This window comes from Vombatus ursinus, unplaced genomic scaffold (genome assembly GCF_900497805.2).
Source record: "Vombatus ursinus unplaced genomic scaffold, bare-nosed wombat genome assembly UNPS02014779.1, whole genome shotgun sequence".
NCBI lineage: Eukaryota > Metazoa > Chordata > Mammalia > Diprotodontia > Vombatidae > Vombatus > Vombatus ursinus.
In genome coordinates, this window is record NW_020954557.1 from 67,653,641 (window position 1) to 67,679,149 (window position 25,509).

Genomic DNA, 25,509 nt, shown 5'->3' on the forward strand with positions numbered 1-25,509 from the left:
TGCCAGTCTGACTTCATGTATAGATATCCCTGCATTCATCTGGACACAACCATTTAATTCACCCTCATTAATTTCTTTAACAATTACATTGGAGGCTTTTGGAGATCATTTCACATGGCTGAAGACTGAGGGAAAATTGCAAGGGTGTACACTGGACAAAGTCTGCACTTCTTCTGAAATGCCAGCTTTGTTCTGAATAACCACCCATACCAATTGCTTGCAGATTGTTCCAACCTCATTCCAACCAGAGCCTCTTCCATTTTGCTAATTCTGCATTAGAAATGATGGTTTTGCCTTGGTATGTGATGGTCAATTTCATTTCATTTTAGCAATGTTTGAGAAATACATTCTGACATTTTGTGGAAATCCTGAACTCAACTTACTCCACCATACTCTGTCAAGGAAAGATGCCAACTTCTCAGTCTTGGCCCTCAGAGTGGATTACTGATCCTAATCCACAAACAGCAAAAAGCATATGAATTCCCTGAATTTAGACTACTGGACACAATCAACTACAACCACCAATACCCTACAAACAAGTCTGATCGTCTTTGTTCCACAGCTCTGTGTATGTCATTCCTGTTCAGAGAAAGAGCTTAGGGATAAATTTACTTCCACTCCTCTTTGTCATAGTCTCTCAGGATAGAAGTGAATGAACAGAAACTCTGAGCGAGACTCAGCCAGGCTTCTGAACAGCTCAGCAGATGACACACTGAGGAGAAAGGCATTTTTTTTTTTTTTTACTTTGCTGCATCACTTTAAAACGATCTTTGTCTTTTAAGGAAGACAAAAGGTCTATCTTTTAAAATGTTTGCACAATTTAACTATTTGTAATTTCATAGGCTCAAAGGGTTAGTGCTAAAAGGTATCTTTGAGGTAATGGAGTACAAGTTCCTTATTTTACATATGAGGAAACCGATCTACAGCAAGGTTTAAACCCATCTTAGTTTGATTAGAAAAAATTACTGTGAAAAACAGAAACTTCTGCCTTTGCAGGGAGGAGAGGCATTGAGCCTTGGGAGGAGAATGTAAAGCTGTAAATCTGCAACAAAATTTTCACCTAAAACAATAAATGCAACAGAACACAGAATTACAGAATTCTGGAGCTGGATAGGACCTCAGAGAAAATCTAATTAAAATCTCTTATTTTACAGATAGAAACTGAAGCCTAGAAACCTGAAGTCTACCAAGTTTGACTCAGATCACCAAGCCAGAGACCTCAGGAGGCAGAACCAGGCTTACAATCCAGGTCTCCTAACTTCTAGGTCACTACTCTTCCAATTATACCATGCCACTTTAGAATCTTAGGTATGTCCATCAACATATTCTAGGAACAAGTAAGTATAACCTATTTTCTAGAGGAAAGCAGCTATGCTGTTACATGGTAAAATTTCCTATGTTGTTTAGTTCAGGGTTTCCAATCCTTCTTTAAAGAGGGATCATGTATTTTGGTATCACTATAGGGCAGGATCTGATAGTAAGTTTATAAGTAGCAGCAGGAACACAATGTACCACCAGTTTCCTCCTCGTCACACTAGGACTTCAACAAAATGAGGAAAGGGGTAGCACAGCAGAAAGAGGTATATGCCATCTACAACCAGGCTGGAGATCCAATAAAGTTTTGAGATAAGCCAGTCTACAGATTTGGGGATGTTAGATGACATATTCACCTTTAGCCTAACTGTTTTGAGTTGGCTTTATTCACAGCATCCTGACAAGGGATTGTGGAGTCAAGATGATCCCCCTCAATGCTGAATCAAGGGCTACTGACCCTGCTTCCTCTCTTGATACTTTTACAGGGAACAAGAATGGCTCATTTCCCCAAAATAAACTGTTAGCACACTCACCACCACTGTTTTTTTTTTAGTTTGTAATGACCAGAAAGGCAACTATTCCATTCCTTAGAATTGATGGTATCATTTTTACATAATGAAGATTTATCACAGGAAAGCCTTGGAGCTACAAAGTCAAAACATAACACTTACCCAATATGATTTGTTCTTAAAGAAATTTCCAGTTCTCTTAGCACTTGTGTAGATTCTTGGACTCGTCTCCTGAATTTCTACAATTCAAGGAAAAAAAAAAACTCAAGAAACAGACTTATATACTTATGCAGAGTGCCGTAATTGTAGGTTAATTGTGACAAGATGATGCTGCATGAAAAACATGACCACTTCTTTTTTTTTTGGCTAGGCAATGGGGTTAAGTGACTTGCCCAGGGTCACACAGCTAGTAAGTGTTCTGTGTCTGAGGCCGGATTTGAACTCAGGTCCTCCTGAATCCAGGGCCAGTGCTCTATTCACTGTGCCACCTAGCTGCCCCAACATGACCACTTCTAAAGTGAATTTTCTCATCTTTCATTTTGTGCAAAGAGTATAGTAAACCTATCTTCCAGTAAGTACGCATTTTAGGTTTCTTTTTCTCTCTAAGGGTAATGTCAAGATAAAAGGGAGGAGATGGATTCAGGATGGTGTCTGTGTGTGTGTGAATTTATAAAAATAGAAAAATAGCAATGGCAAAAATGGAAGATATGAAAGAATAAATTATGTAAAAGCTAGAATTCATAAAAAAGTAAAAGGTGCATTTATATACAAATTTTTTCTAATTCTGACAATGTACATTTAAAGTCTTTCCTAGTCAAGTCAGGATCCTCTTGCTCCATAAAACACACCACATTCATTCTTATTGTTTTTCTCCACTGTAGTGGTTCCTTGCCTGGAGTATCCTCCATTTTCCCTTACACTATCCGAAACTTTATGCATCCTTCAAGGACCAGTTCAAATCTCACCTCCTTCCTTCATGAAGCTCTTCATAATTATGCCAGTGCTTACTGAGCTCCTAGTCTTCTAGACTTCTATAGTATTTATAGTTTGTAAGACATAATTTTGCACTAAATTATATACTGCGCTATATTTTCTGCTGTGCTTTTACCTTTTCTTCTAAGGCACAAAGGAAGTTCCCTGGCATTTCATACACATACAAACCTACATACACGGAAGCGCAATCGCGTGTACATGCAGTCGCGCGCTCACACACACACACACACACACACACACACCGATTTTGTTGATATTCTGGTATAAACCAGCCAGTCTTGCAAATAATAACTTGGGGGGAAGAGGAGAATTGCCTGGTAACTAAAAAGCTGAGACAACTAAAAACTACAATACAGTTTTGATCATGTAAGTCCTTTAGCCAAGAAGCCTTTATGATTGACTTCCTGTTGCCTCTAAGAAAAGACAAACTCCTCTCTTTGGTATGTAGAGCCCTTCATAATCTGACTCCAACTTAACCTTTCTGGGCTGATCACACATTACTCTTCCTTACATACTCTACAATCCAGACAAATAACTCACTTGTTCCCTGTATACAGTATCTCATCTCCTGCCTCCGTGCTGATCTCATGCTCCTCCACGTCTACAATGCACTGCCTTTTCACTGTTGACTCCGTGAATCAATTGACCAGAGGTTCTTAAACTTTTTTATGTCATGGACCCCTCTAGGGGACTGGTGACACCTATAGACCCAATGTCAGAATAATGTCTGGAAATGCATAAAAATACAAAGGATTATAAATAAAATCAATTATATCAAAATAGTTATTGAAATATTTTTAAAGACAAATTCACAGACCCCAGGTGAAGAACACCTTTTGTAGAGTCATCTCAAGAAACATCAGATACATAAGACCTTTCCTCATCCCCTACTTGTTACCCCCAACTCCTGAAAGAACTTTGTATTATTTTGTACATTTTGTATTTATTCATTTGTAAATCTGTTGTGTCTCCTGTCTGTATCCTTCCCTCATTAGTAATCTCCTCCTCAAGAAGTATTTCTTGATATGAAACTTTTATGTACCTATAACACTTACTTAACTATAAGTAATTACTTGGCCCTACCTCATCACTATTATAATATAAGCCCATTGCAGGCAGGAACTATCTTTTTTTAAATTATTATTATTATTATTATTATCCCCAGCATTGAGTAGGACATAGCATTTAATAAGTACCTAATAAGTGCTTAATGACTGACTGACTGATTTCTCTACATTTTGTAGCCTGGTCTTCATCTAGACTTTGTATTGTAAAGAGTCAGCCTCAGGAGTCACTTGTCCATTACATAAACACCAAATAATAATGCTTTCCATTTCTATAGATCATTCTTTCTAGTACAACTCAAAGAGCTTAAATGACAAATAGTGAATGACACAAGAAAGTATATCTTGGGGTTGGGAGGCATAAACCCCTGATACCACACTCCAGAACTGCCCTTGTAAAAGGAAGGTCCACTGGGATACTTTTGTGGCAAAAAGCAAGGTTTTGGAGGGCAGAGATAACAGGTTTTATTTCACAACCCCCAAAACTGCAGCTGCCCTTAAAGAACCAGACTCTGCTGGTTTGCGGTTTGTGGTCTTTTTTTGGTGCCAGACATCAGCACAAACCTCAATGCACAAGCAACTGCCTAGTGCATGGGGAAGCTGGCTTGGCAAATTCTGGTCACTGAGATATTTAATTTGGCCTCTTCCTTCTCTGCTCCAGTGGGTTTCATTTTAAGCCATCAAAATAAATTACAGAAGAATATCTAAACAAAACTTGCTTAGACACATTTTTTTTTCCTAAAGAGAATTAAGTATCTTCTATTTGATTTGAACCAAAGATTAATGAATGAAATATTCTGTGACTCCAAGGACAGTTAAATGGAGGCAGCTCAGCCTAGACTGTCTGGCTGGGATTTAAAGCCCTGGTTTGAAATCTTTTTCTATTTTTTTCCTCTCTCTATAACACAGCTGAGAATCTTAAACTCATTTTAACTGCAAACCATGCCTTATTCCAAACAAAATCTCCTTCTTTCCTGGCTTTAAGCATTACAATTAGGTTGTGTGGAACTGAGTGTCCCTTGCTGCCAGATCCTGACAGAAATCTTTCTAAAATCAGGGAGGTTTGATTCAATGTCTATTTAATTTTTTTTAAACTGAATTAATGAACAGGGAAAATGGAACACAGACCAACAGCCACAAAGCATTTCAGGGTGAACAGACACCATCCAAGGAGGTAAATTCAGGAGCAAAGGTCAGCTCAAACAAACCCTCTTTGTTGTTGACTTCTGGATTTTATTTGTTAGAGAGGAAAAGTTTTGTTTTTTGTTTGCTATGTTTTGTTTTACAGTACAGGCAGGAAGTAACAATTCCAAGGAGTGTCCCATGATGAGGCTGGGAACCAAATGGGGATAGCCCCACCCCTCTGCACTTCTTCCTCCCTACTATGGTTCTGGGTAGGGAGCCAAGTGCTCCTTAATGGGTTTTCAATTCAAATGTTGCAGGAGTATAAAAATGTTTTCACTTTGTGAAATTTGTAAACCATTGAACAATTAGTTTTGAGATCTGCTTTACTCTGATCCAGGGGCTCTGAGAACCCAGTCACAACCTTGGGAAGACAATAGTTGAGGTATAATATTACACAGAGCTACTTGACATGTCACTTCAAGTTCCCAAACTTTAGTTCCAGATACTGGACTCAAAATAGTCCACCTTGGTGTACTGCAATTTAGATGATGTTTGCAACCCATTTTTAAACGTTCATTCCTAAGAAAATGCTATTGACAACTGTCAGCAGAAAAACTGTACTATGCCAATATGTATGTTATTTGTGACCTTATTGCATTTTTATTAACAGACAGCTTATTTAAAAAAATAAACTTAAAAAGGCAGAATCACCACTGCCCTGCCTATATCTCCTTCCCAGACTTTCTTTTGACCTCTTCTATATACGTTTAAATGCTTCCCTGTTGCTTCTTTCTTTCTTTTTTCATTCGTATCACTACCCTCTCCACCCCTCCAGACTCTACCCTTCCCAATAAAAGTTTTCTTAGTAACAAATAAGTATGGTCAAGCAAAACAAATTTGAATTGTATTAGTTGTGTTAAAAAAATGTATATCTCCTACTAGGACTACAATCAATCTCCTCTTCACCAAGAGATGGGCAGCATGCTTCCCCATCAGTATTCATGGCTAGCTAATGCACTGATTAGAGTTCTGGAATCTTTCAAAGTTGCTATCATTTAAAACAGGAGTAGAAAACCTGTGGCAAGGCCTGATTTAAAATATTTTTACCTTAAACTCCTCAGCTATCTAAATTCATGCAGCTCCATGGGAAGCTGGCAAAGTAAATTAGGGAAAGAAGCAAACCAAAAATGTCACCCATCAATTTAAGAACTGAGCAGCGCTCACAAAGCTGACTCTAGTCATTTAAGGTTCAGCTCTACATTCATACTTGATCTACACTACTGAATGAGTGATACCTATGCCATGAAACCAAATAGCTACCATTTATATAGTACCTGCTATGTGCCAGGCATTGGGCCAAATGTTTTACAAATATATTCGTTTCCCACAACAACCCTGGGAGACGCTATTATGAGCTCTATTTTACAGTTAAGGAAACTGAGGCAAAGTGACTTGCCCAAGGACACAGAGCTAGTAAGCGTACGAGGCTGTATTTGAACTCCGGGGCTTTCCTGACTCCAGACCTAGTGATCTATCCACCGAGTCACTTGCCATGCCATCGAGCTGCCTCAGAATGTATTCTCTTAGAGAGGAAAGGCACTGTGCCAGGAATCTCTTAAGAATAGAACTTAGTATATTATAGACACTCAATGAATTTTAAAATGCACTCAGGTTTTTTTTTCTCCCCTTACTAATCACAAGCTACTCTCAAAATAAAAATTCAGAAAAAAATTTAGAAGAGAGCAAAGTCTGTTCTCATTTGATTTCTTTTTTTTTTTATTAAAAAGCATAAGAACAATTACCCACAGAGATAACAGCCCTTAAGCCAATAACTAGCAAGTGAAGTTTTTCTTTTTTTTTTCTCCTGGGTCATGTGTAACAACAACAGAGGGACTGTAGCTGAAGATATTTTCACTGTAGCCTTGACAAAAAGGAGGGGCAGTAGGTCAACAGGAAAACAAACATTATCTGGTATAAAGCCCTTTTGCCCATCTTGATCGAGGCCAGCTTTGCCCTGAGACAGCCAGGGATTGATCCAAGGCCCCAAGGGCTGTGCCAGGCTACATACTTTACCACAAGGCATCTGCCCAAACCAATTGTGTGGCTGCAACAAAGCAGGGCTTGTTTGGAAAGAAAGAGAATGAGTTGAGAATGGAATCGGATGTCCTCTCCTCACCTTCTTGAAGGAGGAAGAGGCTGTTAAAAGTAGCAACACAGGATATGAACACACAGCTGGGCTGACAAAGCCCCAGTAATTCTCAAGGTCTCTGGAAGTGTACCAGTGCATGACAAACATCTTTCCTTTCTGCTAGGCACACTTTTCTCATGTTTTGCTACACCTTTGAGCTCTCCCTTTGAGCACTGTAATGGGAACAAACGGCAATAACTGAATAGCCCTTCTGCCTGGCTTCCTTCCTTCTCCACTAAATACCCCCCCAAAAGACAAACTTCCAAGGTGATGGGAATTGTCAGGAGAGGTGGATTCTTTTCTCTTTGCTCCCTTCTCATTTTTTCAATTTTAAAAGGCTATGTTTCCTGGAGGATCTGGCAGGGGATTTGTGTTTGAGGAAGGAAGGCCTCTTCAAACACAAGAGGATTCTGCATGCTGATGAGGACGTCCCCTAACAGCCATCAAATTCATCTTACCTTCCTGGTTACAGCTGGATCCAGATAGCCTTTCAGCTTCTGGATGTATGTGTGGGGAGGATTCTTGACTTGGAATCTTTCCTGCAGGGAACACAAAAGAAATCAGAAAAATATTTAAGCTGTGAAGAATGACACATCCCCTCACATTCATAAGGATAAATATCACAGTTCAACACCAGAAATAAGTCTATGAAAGCAATCCTGCAAAGAGCCAACTGGCAAAAGTGAGAAGCAATTTTTGTTTGGTGTGAACGAGAGCTGTATTTAAGGATCAGATTGCTAGAAAAGCCCTTAGAAATCTTCTTGTTCAAATCCTTTCATTTTGTAGATAAAGAAATGAGGCTCTAAGGGGGTAAGCAACTTTGCCCAAGCTGATCAGTTGTAGACTAGATCAGCTCCAACTAGAGCCTAAGGCTCCTGACTCTGGGGCCAAGGCACATTGCAGGATCCACTTTACAAGTATACACAATATACACATAAATATACCTACACACACATATACATATACCCACATATCAAATTTTAGTATAGCAGTATGCATATACATCTCATATATACTATATGATTATATGCACATATATGAGGAGCATGTAAATATATGTACGTATGTGTAGAAATTTATTATAACTCAGACAATCAACAAGCATTTATCAAAGACCTACTGTGTGTCAGGCATTATGCTAAGTGCTCTAGTGCCACCTTCCCTCTCTTAATTATTTCCCATTTCTTCTGTACATTGCTTGCTTTGTATATATTTGTTTGCAAGCTGTCTCTCCCATTAGATAGTAAGCTCCTTGAGGTTGAGGACTGTCTTTTTCATCCTCAGTGCTCAGTATTCCCAGTAGGCACTTAATGAATGTTGATTGATTAATTGAAAAGCAAAAAACAGTTGCTGCTCTCAAGGAGCTCACAGGCTAATGGGGGAGACATCTATTACACATATTTCAGTATACCTCAAGTTAAATTATTTCCCCTCCACAACTAACTTCATACATGGCTAGTATGCAAAGTGTGACCTTGAAAGCAATGAGACTAATTTAAAAACAGACATGGCAGAATTTATATATCTAAAAGAACTTCATCTCCTTCAAAGTCGTGACTTCTGAATGCATGTGTTCTAACAATTTTTGATTTAAAAAAACAAAAACAAAAGATTCTGGAACTTGTTTTTTTTTTTTAATGTCTCCAGAGTTAGTTATGAGACACACAAAATTAAGCATTTTACCTTAATAGTCACCCCTAATTTTTTTCCCTCCAAATGGCATTTACTTTCTTCATCAGATTTGTTTCCAAATGCCTTAGGGATGTTTTTAAAAAGTCAAAATTACACTCACAGGTTAAATATGTGCCATCTCTAAGGATGTTCCAAAAAACACACCATAGGCTCTAAAGACATTTCCAAAAGAGAAGTCCCTTCACCTCCCCCCAAAAAAAATCAGTTTTTAGAAATGACAGCATTGTTTTTTATTTAATTAATTTTTAATTTTCCACATTCACTTCCATAAGTTTTTGAATTTTAAATTTTCTCCCCTTCACTTTTCTTCCCCCTCCCCAAGACAGCATGCAATCTGATATAGGCTCTACTTATACATTCAAATTAAACATATTTTCATATTAGTCATGATGTAAAGAAGAATTAGAACTAATGGGAGGAACCACAAGAAAGAAGAAACAAAATAAAACAACAAAAGAAAAGGAGAGTAAATAGTATGCTTTCATCTACATTCAGACTACAAAGTTCTTTCTCTAGATATGGATAGCATTTTCCATCATGAATCTTTTGGAGATGTCTTAGATTCTTGCATTGCCGAGAAGATCTAAGTCTATCAAAATCAGTCATGGCACAATGTGGTTGTTACTGTGTACAATGTTCTCCTGATTCTGCTCATTTCACTCAGCATCAGTTCATCTAAGTCTTTCCAGATTTTTCTGAAGTCTATCTGCTCATCATTTCTTATAGCACAATAGAATTCCATTATATTAATATACCACAACTTATTCAGCCATTCCCCAAATGATGGACAGACCCTCAACTTCTAATTCTTTGCCACCACAAAAAGAGCTGCTATAAATATTTCGGTACATGTGAGTCCTTTCCCGTTTTTTATGATTTCTTTGGGATACAGACCTAGAAGTGGTATAAATGACAGCATTGTTACAATAAATGTGCTAATATTGAGGGAACTTAGAGATACTCTCAATCATAAATACAGCAAACACTTATCAGGCACCTACTATGAGTATATTACTGTGCAAGGCACTGGGGAATGGTAAAGTCTGGATAAGACATGGTCTTTAGTTTATAGTTTTATAGGGACACCAACACAAATAACCATAACATACAATATTTCACAATAGCTTCAAAGTAAATACTGAAAAAGGTTTGATTGGGAAGGTCATTACCCACTTCAGGTCCAAGGGAAGGCTTCTTAGAATAGATTTCTTGTGGGAGAAGGGGGAGGGGAGAAGCTTTAAGAGATGGGTTAGAATTCACAGGGAAAGAAGAGGAGTGAGGACATTCCAGGTATAACTAGGGAACAACAAAAGGCATGGACATGAAAGAATACCATGGCTTCCCCAGGAGGCGGAGAGTAGTGACATTTGGTCAAAGTCAAATGAGACAATGATAAAACTGAGATGATGCCAGGTGGTAGAAGGTACCCTGAGCATCAGGTAAAGGAGTATGAACTTCATTAGGTAGACAAGAGAGAGCCAGTGACAATTGCTGGAGAGAAAGACATGCTAACACCTAATCATAAAGGAGATACACCTGGCAATGCTATAAAGCACAGGTGGGTTCAGGTAAGAAGTGAGGGTAGAGCCATATTAGAAAATTCTGCTAAACATGCTATTAAAACAGTCAAGTTTGGTGGTAATGATGGCCCCACTACCAGGCTGGGAAAGCAGAGAAGGCAATGTACATAAGATACAGTGAAAAATTAAAATTGATAGGACTTGGTTACTGAGTGGTTAGAGACAGAGGCAACACTAAGGTTGGGAATATGGGTTAGTTGACTTCCTTGTCAACAGTGCTTTTTGGTTAGGGAAGCTAGGTGGCACAGTGGATAGTGTTCCAGCCTTGGAATCAGGAGGACCTGAGTTCATAATCCAACCTCAGACACTTGACACTTATTAGCTGTGTGACCTTGGGCAAGACACTTAATCCCGATTGCCTCACCAAAAAAAACCAATAATGCTTTCAGTTACATTTTCCTTAAGTGCTCAAAGCCTTTGAGATATTCTTTTAAGCTTAATAAACTTTAAATAGTTGTATTGTAAAAGCCATTCCCCAATTGATTAAATGGTCAAAAGATATAAAGAGGCAGCTTTTAGAGGAGGAAATCTAAGCTATAAATAACCACTTGAAGAAAATGCTCCAAGTCACCAATAATGAGAGAAATGCAAACCAAAACAACCTTAGACTCATCAGATTGGCAAAGTTTACAAAAAAGGAAAATGACAAATGCTAGAGGGGCTATGGGGCTATAATCAAACATTGCCTCCTGACAGAAAGGTGATGGATGGACTCTTGGACCAAATTGGGGGGGTGTGGTTTGCATGTGGACAACATAGGAGTTTGTTTTTCGGGGCTCTATATATTTGTTAGACGGATTTTGTTTTTCTTTTGTTTTTGGTTTTTTTAATGGTGGAAGGAAAAGGGAGGAGGGAATAAAAAGATTGTTAATTTTTAAAAATTAAAAATTATATCTTTCAAAATGCCTGGAATTTGAATTGTATAAGAATATGCTTCCTTAACTGATTTTGAATTTTTTAAAACTTATTTCTATGAACTAGAGAATGAATGTTGTTGAGTGTTTAAAAGAATATGCATATGTTTACTACCAAGTCTTCTTATCATTATGACATGCTTTTCTCCTGAGAATGAAATAAAGCTGTTTGGGGGAAAGAATGCAAAGCTCCAAGAATTTTCTTACTTTTTTCTTTTCTTTAGGGTTAAGTGTCACACAGCTAGTAAGTGTTATGTGTCTGAGGACAGATCTGAACTCGGGTCCTCCTGACTCTAGGGCCGGTGCTCTATCCACTGCGCAACCTAGCTGCCCCCACTCCAAGAATTTTCTTATTGTTTGGGATTGTCTAGTTAATCTCACATGAAACCACATTGTGGGTTACAAGCACAGCATTTGACATGGTAAACCTTATAACTAAAAAAATTTTTTTTTTCTGATCACTGTAAACAGAACCAAAGGATATCAAATCTACTTCAGTTACATGGTTAATATTTGGAGAATTTCAGCACTACTGCCAAATGCATTCAACTTGGAGCAATTCTTGGGTGGATTTTAAGCTTTGTTCTTATTCACATTCACTAAAGTTTTATCTCAGTTCCTGAAGTTCAAGTTTCTCTGCTGAAATTGAAAATTGACGTTTTCAGGGATAACTTTTTGATCATCTTTTCTTAAAAAGTAGTCTCACAACAAATATCCCCTAATCATCTTGCCACACTGTATTTTTGTACACTCAGAAGTCATTCTTCTAGTTATCTGTCTATTAAGCACCATCATTACCACCCCCGGGCCAGACCCCAAAGCAAATCCCCCCTCCCATACTCCACCATGGGTTGCTGCAGAGTTACAAGTTAGCCATACTTATTTATTACGGTGATTTTTTTCCAACATGAATAAGCACATTACTGCAAAGGACTTTTAAAATGCAAATTGCGGTAGATATTCAGAGCACCTCAACCACTCTGATATTCTGCACAGTTAGATGAAATCAGTCTATTTTGTGCCAGGCCCAATGCTAGATAATAAGGATACAAATACCAATAATGAAACAATTCCTACCTTCAAGGAAGGTAGCTAAACATGCTATTAAAACAGTCAAGTTTGGTGGTAATGATGGCCCTACTACTAGGCTGGATTTAATCAGAAATCTTTGATTTCAGTCCTGACTCTAACACTTAATAGCTGTGTTAACAAAAGCATGTATATTCTGAATCTATGTTTTCTCATTTGGAAAATGGGAAGAAGGAATATTTGCACTATTAACTTTTTAAAAAATTTTTTTTAAATTATTTATTTTTAGTTTTCAACATTCACTTCCATAAGACTTTGAGTTTTAAATTTTCTCCCCCTCTATCTCCACCCCCGTCCCTAATACAGCATGCAATCTGATATACGCTCTACTTACACATTCATATTATGAATATTTTCCCATTAATCACGACGTGAAGAAGAATTAGAACTGACGGGAGGAACCATGAGAATGAAGCGACGCACTATTTACTTCTGAGGGTTGTCATGAGGAAAACGCTTTGTAACTATTAAGTATTAAGCTAAATACAAGTTATTATGATTGTTTTCCTGATTAAATCCTATTGTGATGACAAGTTTGGTTACTCTGGATTCTTCCAGGTTATGGCAATGAAGTTCAAGTGCAGGCAAATGTCACCAGGGTTCAAAGGCTTTGAGTACAGCCTGCTGAACATAGGATCATAGATTTATGTATCAAAAGGCATAGTGGAGTCTATAGAATACTTTCATTTTAGAGTTGTAGAAGCTGGGCCAAAGAGGAAATTAAGTGATTTGCCCAGGGTCACACAGTAGCTGAGGCAGGAATGCAACTCAGGCCTTTCTGATTCCAAGTGCACTGCTTCAACATCCACACTGCTTCAACACTGATCAACTATGTGCTTGTCATACAAAAAACAACCTAGCTAACTAAGTTCAGGGAGCCTCACCACCAGGAGACTGGATATCAGATGATGGAACTTCTGGCACCATGAATTCATAAGGGCCATCTGCTTTGAGGTAGAGGAACTGCAATCCTTCTGCATTTACTCAAGGTATATGCTTGTCTAGGCTTGCAGTATTATTAATATTCCTATCATTATTGCTGATAGGTACAAAAATGGTAATAAATCAATAATTTAAGATCTTTGCATGTGAGAAATGATACAAAGGTCTTCAATAAAGAGAATTGCCCACATAATTAATGAGAAAAGAATAGAAGAATGACCCAAATGCTATGTTGTTATCCCTTAAATAATACAAGAACCAGAATCGAAAAAAAGGGCCTTGGGGCAGCTAGGTGGCGAAATGGATAGAGCACCGGCCCTGGAGTCAGGAGGACCTGAGTTCAAATCCAGCTTCAGATCAAACACTTGACACTTACTAGCTGTGTGACCCTGGACAAGTCACTTAACCCCAATTGCCTTAAAAAAGAAAGAAAGAAAGAAAAAAAGGGCCTCAAAATATCACATGGTTCTTCTGTGAAGGATTTGTAGGAAGACATGAAAGAAATTGATAAAGCATGGAGAAGCTCAAAATTTTTATTCACACAAGTGAAAAAGTGCCTTTTATGGAGAATTAAATTAGTTATTTTTATTGAATTAAAGACTGCTTATAATCCTAAATTCGAAGGTAGTTACTTAAGTTTTTCTTCTCCAATGTCAATAATGTTGTTGTTTTGGTGATTCACAATCCACAGATGTCCTCTGTTCCTGATAGATCATAGCTGGTAAAGATTAGAATGTTCCCAAATAGTCACAAATAATGGTTTGATGCTTCCCATATTCAAATGTGGTAAGTTTGAGAACTCCTCTATCAGAGCAACATAAGATTTAGAGTTGGAATGGACCTGAGAGACCATCTAGTCCAATTGCCTCATTTTATGAATGAAAACAAGTGAGGGCCAGAAAGGTTAAAGAAAAATTGCCCAAGGTCACATAGGGAGTAAGCATCAGAGAGGGCCGGTGAACATGCTCATCTGATGAGGGAGTTCTGTGTTCTTTCCACAATACATTTGATAGTTATTCTTTGTGTACACTTCCATCAATTTTCACTTTTTTTTTTACATGTGTGGATTTTATCACAAATTGATAATCAAAATGAAAATCATATCTGATTCACTTATATTGGAATGTATTCAATAAAAACAAAAGCTTTACTATCCATTTTTCATCATAAATCTTTTCATTTCAAAAACGTTTCAACTTTCTGTATAATTCAAAAAATGTTTTCAAAATTACATCTCTCAAATAACAACTCACACTTCAGTATGCAATAGTACATGGGGTCTGTGTTGGTTCAGACTCCAACCCCTAAGAAAGAACTGCAAATACTCAAGTCAATGAATTGTTCTTAATAAAATTTACAATTTATATTAATTATGTAAGGAATTCACTTAAGGCCTTTTTTGCTACTAGTCTACATTGAATAAAACTGTATTTCAGTTCAAGAAAAACATGAAAAGGAAATGATGGAGGGGGTGGTTTCAGAGAAACCTGGAAAGATTTATAAGAACTGATATACTAGTGAAATGAGCAAAAGTAGACAATTAATTAATACAATGACTACAATATTACAATCACAAAAAACTTTGGAACAATTTAGTAACTTTGATCAGCATAATGACCAACTATGATTCCAGAGAACTAATGAAAAAAACACTGGAAACATGCTACCCACCTCCTTACAGAGAGATGAAAGACTCAGAATGGAAAGTGAGGTTTTTTTGTTTTGTTATATTTTAATTTTGGGGGGGCAACCAATGCAGAAATTAGCTTTCCTTGACTATAGATGTTTTGTAACAGGGAGTTTGTTCTTTCTTTTTTGTTTGAGAGAAGGATAGGAGGGAAAGAAGGCAAATTTTTGTTGACTGAAAAAAATTAATTCATATTTTTTAAAAAACTAGTTAAGGATACTTCTGTCTTTGACAATTTAATTTTTACTGATAGAAATAAAAGAGAGAGAGTAAAGACAGCATGATATTCCTTCCACTCAGGCATATGTTCTCCATACACAAAATAAATTGAGTTAGCACTTATTCACATTGACTTAAAGTATAATTCAACTTAACCATGAAGAAACAGATTTTGAAGCTTTTAGATTTTAAAATGAATGGACCCCTTGGTATTAAGTTCTGAGGAATTGGAGTTAGGTACATAACTTTATAGTTCAGGAAGACCAGTGCTGGTGCTACTCCTGTGGTGGTGGTGGTGGTGTTTGGTGTTTTGTTTGTTTGTTTTCTTTTGGGGGGGTGTAGGGGGGCGTTGGTGGGGGAAGGGGGGGGGGGGGGTTGGGGGCGGCTCTCAGATGGTCAATTTAGTGCCCTTGACAGGTACAAAATTCTCATGAAAGAGAAAGGAGTCCTAAAGCTCCATCTGTCATGAGAAGAATAGGTTACCCTACATAGATATGGCTTGTAAAGAGAGAATGGGGGAAAAGAATATTTAGGAAGCTGGACCTTATGACTACAGTTTTAAAATCTATTTTGACCATTATTTCAGAAATATAGTGCTCTTAATATGACTAATATCAAAATGTATTTTCCACGATTGTGCAAAAATAACCTATATCAAATTGCTTACTGTCTTAGGGAGGAGAGATAGGGGGGAGGAAAATTGGAACTCAAAAGTTTATTTAAAATGAATGTTAAAAAATAACAACTAAATTAAAAATTAAATATATATGTAATGCTCTTAAAAGTGGCAAAATGTGACTGGCTTAACTGAATGGGTCATAGGGAACTGCAGTTTATCTTTGGCAGAGAAACAGAATCTTGGCCTCTTTTTAATCAAGAATTAGATCACAGTTTATTAATTAAGGGCTTTCATCAGCTATTTCTGAACTTGTACATTCACCCAACACCAAAAACAAAACAAAAAAAAACCACCACCCAAAACCTGCTGAATCTTTGAATCAGCTATATGTATGTGTACATATATATTTACATGGGAAATTGCTTAACTGAGGTTAATTTGATGTTAATTGGAACTGCTGCTAACACATTAAAACAAGTATAGCCACCTTCAAATGAAAGTAAGGAGCTCAGATGAATTCTTTATGGCTCTAACAGAACTTCCAGACAGGCACCCTCTAAACTCTGAATGAAAGTGGATATTCTTAGGTTCATTCAAATAAGCTTTAGAATTATGGTGTTCAAATTAGGCAAACTACAAAGAAAATCCAAGAGAAGTGAACATAGGAGCCTTTCCCCCTCTCCCTCTCTATGTAAATTGTTCCTGGTTGTATTTCAGTCATACTTTAATTGAGTTGGGTAAGCTGATTTGACATTTTCGGGGATAAAATAGATGTCATCCTCACCCTACCATTACGGATGTTTTATGGTTTTGTTTTCTAAACATTTATTTTGGATGTTTCCAGCTTTTTTGTTTTTTAAACATTTATTTTGGATGTTTCCAGCTTTCACAGGTTGTCTTTTTTTTTTCCTCTCTGGAGAAGTGAGCTACTTGAGTTTGTTTTCCAACAACTGTATAGGGAAACCATTCAATAGTCTAAATGATCAATCATCATGATCATCATGGTGAACAAAATACCGGTAGTAAGCATTTAGTTTTCATGGCATCACATGCTCTTCAGAATAAATGAGAAACAAATCCTGCCCTCAAGAAGCCGATATTCTGAAAGACAATAATGGCACAGACAGACCTATAGACAAGATACAAGGGTGGGGAACCTGCGGCTTCGAAGCCACATGTGGCCCTCTAGGTCCTCAAGTGCGACCCTTTGACTGAATCCAAAATTCACAGAACAAATCCCCTTAATAAAAGGATTTATTCTGTAAAACTTGGACTCACTCAAAAGGCCACACCCCTGGACAAGAACCTAGAAAATCAGTAAGACTTACAGACAACGAACCCTAGAAAACAATTTGCATAAAGAGATAAAAGAATCAGTTCAATTAATATTAAAGTAGGATATGAGCTAATTGAGGGCAAAGACTGCTTTATTTTTCTTTGTATCCGTGGCCCTAGCACAGTGTCTTGCACATAGTAGGTGTTTAATAACTGTTTTGTTGAATTTAATTAAAGCAGTGTCCCTGAAGCCAAGGGAGGGCAGAATAGTTAGAAGAAGCAAATAATTAACAGTGTCCTATGCTGTGAAAAGACAAAGAACAAAATCTCAGAAGTGGGTCAAGGAAAATTTTTAATCCTCAGTAACATTTGAGGTCAATCAATCAATAAGTATTGAATAAACACCTACTATATCCCAGTCACATGTGAGGCTAGGGATATAAGTACAAAGAATGAAATAATCTACTCTCAAAGCATGAAGGAGGGAAAATATATATATAATAAAGCTAAACACAGATTTCTTCTTCTATGACTACTGGGAAGTTATTTATTTGATGTCATAGAAAGAACACTAGATTTGGAGTCAGATGAGTTGTGTTCAAATCCTGGCTCTATTTGCTCTGGCCTTCAGTTTCTTCATCTATAAAATGAGGAGCTAGACTAGGTGACATCAAAAATTGCTGCTACCTCTAAACCTTACACTCTTACATGTATGATGCAAGGAAATAAGAAGTAAGTGAGAAAGGGAGAAGCAAAACATGAGAGTGAAATATTCTGTCTCCACACCATTACAATAATCAGAGAATGTCAGCTAAAACCTTCATATCTGAGAGGTATTTGCTGTACAGACTAAATAAGGTGGCTTCTAGAGTCATTATTGGTTGGATATGGTCCTCTGAATAGTCCCCTGTCTCTAGACACCTTAAATCATATCATTCTCACTAAATTTTTTCTGCCCTGTAACCTGACCAAGACCATTGTCATTTAAAATCTAGGCTCCAACAAGGTATATGCTATAGTACACGTGCACTTCCCTTCCCTCATTCTCATCTTTAAAAGTTGGTTAGTTGGCCACCCCTGCACTAAACTGTGTTTCCTCTCAAAAAATTTAGCACATCAGATCCATTCCATGGGCACAGATTTTTGGAACATTGTGTAGCATTCTTTAGCTCTGAAAATAAAACACTTTTCCTATTCAGGGAAAGGATGAAAATTTCCAAGTGTTCCATTACAATTCTCAGTCTGAAAATAGCTTTTGGTGAGACTTTTCCAAATTATTTCCTTCTATTTAGACTAGGAAGAATATCTTCTAGTTAAGCAAGTCTTTTTCTGATCAAAAGAACCTCCAACTCATTTTCTAGTGAAGTAGTATATATTAATTTGAATTCTCTAATCCCAGGAATAGCTTTCAAAAATTTCCAAAACAGAGAAGTGTTTAATTTAATTTTGAAGTAAATGTTGTGCCAACAATATAGTATTTCATTATTTCACAAAAACTTTTTAAGCCTCAGCTTTTAACCTTTTGCCATCCAATAAAGATTTTAATCCTTTTAGGTTAAACTTTCCACTTTTTGTATAGGAATCACTTTCTTTAATCAAGCTCCAAAAGAATGGAAACAGGCAATGCAAATAGTGCAAGACTTAAAGTGAGCAGACCTAGATTCAAATTCTAGTTCTGAGATTTATCAGCTGTGAGATTACCGGCAAATGACTTATACTTGAGGTAGCTGGGTCACACCCTCTCTCAGGTCTGTTGGGAGGATCAGATGAGATAACGTTTGTAAAATGCTTAGCACAGAGCCTGGCACTTAGTAGGCATTATATAAATGCTTATTCCCTTCCCTACTCGGTTTCCATATCTGTAAAATTGGGTTAGCAATATTGGCATTGCTTTTTTTCAAAGGAATGTTGTAAGGAAAGCATTTTGTAAATGTTAAAATGCTATATAAATGAAATTTGTCATTATTATTACTTGGTAAGTGAATGATATGAGAATTTTTTTCAATGTTACTTAGAGGATAAGAAAATTTTGTGAAGCTAGTCACACTCATGCCATCATATGGCTGTGAGGGATTTTCCTAAAGCACAAGTCTGACCACATCACTCCTTTACTCATTAAATTCCAGTGGGACCCCACTGACTCTAGGATCAATTACAAACTCATCTGTTTGCCTCTTAAAGACCTTCACAACCTAATTCCAACCTATCTTTTTGGTCTTATTTTATCTTGCTTTCATTCACAGGCTCTATGGCCCATTCTTACCTCACATTTGCCAACTCCATGCCTTTGCAATGGCTGTCTCCTCCATGCAATCCCTCCTCACTTCCATCTCCTGCGATCCCGGGTTTTGCTCAAAGATCAAATCACATGCAGTCTCCAACATGAGACCTTTCCCCAACACTCCTTGCTGCTAGCACTTCCCACTCCCCAAAGTACCTTTTATTTATTTTGTATTTCATTTCTTGTTGTTTTTCAGTCATTTCAGTCATATCCAACTCTTCATGACCCCCATTTGGGATTTTCTTGACAAAGATACTAGAGTCATTTGTCATTTCCTTCTCCAGCTCATTTTACAGATGAGGAAACCAAGGCAAACAGGACTAAATGATTTGCCCTGGGTCACACAGCTAGTAAGTGTCTGAGGCCACATTAAAGCTCAGGTCTTCCTAACTCCAGGGCTGGAGATCTATCAACAGTGACACCTAGATACTTAAATATGTACACATTTGCCTCCCCTCGGGCAGAATATAAGTGCCTTGAGGGCAGGAAATTTTTTCATCTTGTTTTTGTATCCCTAGCATCTAACAGCACCTGACACATAGTAAGTGCTTAATAATCCCTTTAGATTGAATGGGAATCCTATAGGAATCTATAGAAATAGAGTAGGTGACTCACATAACTCAAGGGGGAAGGTTGTTGTTTATAAGAGACACAAATCAATAGATTGAGCATTGGGCAGAGAGACCTCTCAGTCACAAAAGCACAGCTGACTTGAGAAAGTCCCTTAAATCCCAGTTCCATCAGCAGCAGAATGACTATGGTTAGCAACTTCCTCTTTAATCCTCACCCCTCTATATATACACACCCACACAAACCACTCTCTCTCACTCTCTCTGTCTCTCACACAAAAGTTATCATGAGTTCAAATCCAGTCTCAGATATTTACTAGCAGTGTGATCCAGAATAAGTCACTTAACCGTATTTGCCTCAGTTTCTCATCTGTAAAATGAGCTGGAGAAGGAAATGGTAAACCACTCCAGTATCTCTGCCAAGAAAACCCCATAAGGAAGGGGTCACTAAGAGTTGGACATGTCTGAAAATAATTGAACAACAGCCATAAATTAAAAAAAAATTATAACCCAAGTCCTAGTGTAAGTAGCTAAGTTGATAATTCAACAATTTCCCAACTGTCACTGTTAACCACTTCACTCTATTTGCAGCTGCTCTCAGGATAAAAAGAAAAGGTAAAATCTTACATTGCAAGATTTGTTAACAAAGGGAATGGAACTTTATGCTTTCTTCTTTGACTTTACAGCCCCAGTATCTACACGCTATTTCAATCCAATTCCTACTTATTAAGCACCTACTATGCACAAGACATCAGGCTAAATAGGATAACATGTAAGGCACTGTGCAAACCTTCAATGCTAACTGTTGTTAGCTATTATTTCTCCAGGAACTTACATTCTATTAAAAGGACACAATATATAAACAAATAAGCCTAGGCATGATAATTTGAGAAGCAGAAGAAAACTAACAACTAAGATGATCAGGAAAGCTTTCCTATAGGCCATGGCACAGACCCCAAAACTTGAAGGATGCTAGCAACATTAAAAGGCAGAGGTGAGGGGAAATCCATTTCAGGTGTGGGACAAAGACTACAAAAGCACCGTGGTAGGAGATGAGGAACTGCTATGTTAAGAGTAACTCCTGTGTGTGTGCACACACACACACACACACACACACACACTTCAGCTAGCTTCATTCACTCAAGGTCCATGTATACCAAAACATTCATAACAGAAGTTTTTGTAGTAGCAAAGAATTGAAAACACAGTTGATGCCCATCAGTTTGGGATTGGATAAACAAATTGTGGTACAGGAATGTAAGAGTATTATTATAAGAAGTGATGGATATGAAGAACTCAGAGAAGAATGGGAAAAATATATATGGTCTGATGAAGTAAAGTAAGTAGAATCAGGAAAATAATATATACAGTAACAACTATAATGCTATCAAGAGAGAAAATTAACTGAACAATGTAATTATGATCAAACATTCCCAAAGAAGAGATGGGAAAATAAATCTTACCCCTTTCCTGGCAGAAGTGGACTATGGGTCAGAATGATACATATTAGACTATACTGATATGATAATTAATTTTGTTGAACTATTTCTTTTCTTTCTGATTTTTAGTCTTTATCAAAGCATGGGTATCTGGAGAGGGTAGAAGGGACCTTTAGGGAAATCCAGATAATGTAAAAATAAAAGATTTTTTTAAAAAATTCACCCTAGCACAAATTCAGTGAAATTTACTAATAATCATTCAGTATTAAATGAGACGACTCAGAAAAATCTCAATTAGGAACATCATTTTAACCAACTATGTCTTGAAAATAGGCAGAAAGGTATTGGAGTACAGAAGCTAACTTTAAAATCCAAGTCATTGCTGCAGAATAATCAACAAACTCCCACTAATGTTAGCAGATAATCAAAATATGGAATGAAGACATCTTTTCTTTCGGGAGATTAAAAAAAATCAAATATGCTCAAATAAATGTCACCTTCTAACCATGCCATTGTCATTGACTCTGATTTATTATAGTGATACAGGATTAGAATCTTACCAGTGGCGCTGATTAACAATGGAGGCTACATAAAGGCATCTGGAACAGAATAGGCTCTTTATACAGCCAGCCCATCCTCCACCATGCAAAGATTAATAAAGAATGAGATCATTCAGATACAATCAACACTCCATAAAATAATTGTTTGGGCCAAATTATATTAAATGCACTGTAACTGAGTGTGGTTAACTTTTACAAAAGTCTGTCTTGATCTTATTCTTGGCTTAACATGGCACAATTAAAAATAAAATGGCCAAATACAAGCCAAACTGCCATTCAAAGTTGGACTAATAATAAACATCCCCACCAAATGGTACCATAAATTCCTTTTGCTTTCACATCCTTCTAAAAAACTTTTGTATAGTGAGTCATTTATTCATTATATTTTATTTCAAGCACATGCAAATAGGATCACTAAACTTTTCATGAGACTAAAATGTTTAATCAACCTCTTCCAATAATAACAATAATTCACATTTTATATAGTGCTTTAAGGTTTCCAAAGCACTTTCCTCACAGCAAACCTTTAAGGTAGGTACTGAAATTATTATTATTCCCATTTTACAGAAAAGGGAACTAAGCCTCAAAGACATTAAGTGACTTGCCCCCACAGGTTAAGTCACACAGAGAGTTTTACTACAAGGACACAAACTCACGGCTTCTCATTCTAAGATGGGTAATTCTTTTCACCACCCTATAATGTCTCTCATCTGTCCAGAAGTAGCACCATTAAACATCTCCTTTCTAGTATCCCTCATCAGTTTCTTCTGTTTCTTAAGTCACAAGATTAAGAAAACAGAAATAGCCCCCCAGAGCAAAGAATCAACAAATTTAACAATCATTCAGTATCTTTTAAGTGCAGAGTACAATACTAAGCACTATGATCCTTTATTATTTCCATCAACTGCCTCCTTAGATCCCACTCAATGAAGCAGAAGAAAATCAGAAAGCTGGTAACTGGGCCCACTACAAATTTCAGTGATCTAATCTCACCTGGGCCCTCACAGTGCCGGGCACATAGTAAGTGCCTAATAAATGTTCATTAACTGACTGAATGGCATGTTGTAAATCAAATGCTATTTGCCGAACCTGGAAAAGTGCTCTTTTTTTAAGATTAAATGTCTGATTTGCAAACTCCCTTTTTTACTGGCCAAAAGAACTCCCCACAGACACAGATTGGTATAGAAACTGAAATGGCAATAATTTTCTAAGTATTCATCAGGATTTTCAAGTGTGATGTATACAGGTAAATAGCCACCATATGAAATATACAGCCTCCATAACACATAATTTATTATACATCTCTTTTATCCAACCCTTTCTCTCCACTCACATGGCGCTCATCCATTGGCCAGGACTCCTGAAATAGCCTCCTAATTGTTTCCCCACCTCAAATCTCTCCCCTTTCCTGTACATCTCCACAAAACTGCCAAAGTGATACTCCTAAAGCACATGTCACTCCTTTGCTCAATAAACTCCACCAGCTCCCTATTACCTCTAGGATCAAATATAAACTTTTTTTTTTTAAAAGCATTTAAACCCTTCACAACCTGGCACCAATCTACATTTCCAGTCATTTTATATTACTCTCCTTCACACACACTATGGTTGAGTCAAACTGAAGTTCTCAATGTTCCTCATACTTGACATTTCATTTCCTACCTCCAGGTGCTTGCATTAAGTGTTCCCTCAGGCCTGAAATGCTCTTCACCACCCACCCACCCTCTTAGAATCCCTAGTTTCCTTTAAACTTCAGCTTAAACACCTCCTATACAAGAAAGAGGTCTGTGCTGATCCCTGTAACTACTAGTGCCCCTCACCAATTATATTTATCTTGTATTTTAAAATAATTTTTTGCTGGTATTTGCACATTATCTCCCCTATTGGAATGTAAATTCTTTGAGGATAAAGATTGTTTCATTTTTGTCTTTTTTTTTCATTTTTGTCTTAGCACTTGGCACACAGGAGAAGCTTAATAAATGCTTACTCAGTGATTAATCTGGATATGCCATGAGTAAAACTGTGTCTCTAAAAATGGAAAAAAAACAACTGTACCTTAATAACCTGGTGTGTGGACAACTAAGTGCCTCAGTGGATAGAGACCGGGCCTAGAGTTAGAAAGACACATCTTCATGAATTCAAATCCAGTCTCAGATACCAAATAGTTGTGTGACCCTGGTCAAGTCACTTAGCTCTGTTTGCCTCCATTTCCTCATCTTGTAAAATGAACAAGAGAAGGAAAAAGCAAACTACTCCAGTTTCTTTGGCAAGAAAATCTCAAACGGGGTCACAAAGAGTCAGACACTACTGAAACGACTAAACAACAACAAATCTGGTATGTCTATAAGCAAAGTGTCTGTACTATCTAGTAACACCAGCATTTCTATTTGAATCTGTACTGTATATGCAGGTGTGACTACTTCTAATGCTGTGTGACTTTCAGAACTTTCCTTACCTGCCACTAAATGACCCACCTAGGTAAGCATTCCCTAGACTCACACAAAATCAAGACCCGCCTCTGTCTTCTCATCCACAGTAACTTTTGGCCATTACTCCTTCGAATCCTCCACAGAGAATCTCCCTAATGTCCTGGAGACCTTCCTCTGGCTCTTAACACATTATAGGTAACAGGGTAACACTATGACCATCCATCTGGTCTTCCTTGCTCTCCACTTATTTTTTCCCCAGTTCATATGTGCTATAGATGATTTTTTCCCACTACTTCTTACATATATACTCCAAGATTTCTCAGATCCAAATCATGGATGTTTGCATTGTTCTTTGGGTCACCTGAAATTGAGACATTCTACCATGCACGAATCCACACTTTATGCCTACATTTATTACTGTAGACTACACTGAATATATGCTGATTTGGATGTTTTGCAGCATTAAGCTGTGACAAAGCTCAAATCACACAGTCATGATTTATTTAGGATCATAGAATCAAGAAGGTTAGGGCTGGAAGGGACCTTAGAGTTCATCTAGGTGGATAACCCCTACATTTTACAAGTAAGGATATTTGGATGTGGACAGGCAAAATTATTTACCTAAGGTCACAGTGAGTAGACCTCCTGACTCCTTGCATGATTGTTTTTTTCTACTACCTACATAGCTACCTCAATAGTGTTTTGGCAGGAACAAAACATTTTTTGAGGAAAATAACCACCTTGATGTTAACACTACTGGTTTCCATCATTGAAATAAAGAAAATACTGCCTTACAGCTTCAGCAGAAATATAGATCAAGAGACCTGCCTCTTCTACTCCCTCAACTCCTCTCGTGCCTTCAGGAAACAAGTATTACTGAAATGGTTGTAATACAGACCATGTTTCCAGCCCCTACTGCCACGCCTCCCCCTTAAATCTAGCTTGTATGAAACCTGAGTGCCTACTATAATTGGCCTCTTAGTACACAGATGCTCACAGCTGCAGAGTCAGTTCCTTGGAG

General features: G+C 37.4%; 1 protein-coding gene across 4 annotated transcripts in view; it reads right to left on the bottom strand.

Moving 5' to 3' along the window:
* LOC114045698 (formin-like protein 2) overlaps positions 1 to 25,509 on the bottom strand; it is a 371,038-nt gene that overhangs the window by 116,306 nt on the left and 229,223 nt on the right. For all 4 annotated transcript variants that reach the window (XM_027865807.1, XM_027865809.1, XM_027865808.1 and 1 more), the window contains exons 3-4: positions 7,652 to 7,732; positions 1,986 to 2,062 (exon numbers count right to left, since the gene is read on the bottom strand). In XM_027865807.1, coding sequence (XP_027721608.1) covers positions 1,986 to 2,062; positions 7,652 to 7,732 — 158 coding nt within the window. The remainder of the gene's footprint in view (positions 1 to 1,985; positions 2,063 to 7,651; positions 7,733 to 25,509) is intronic.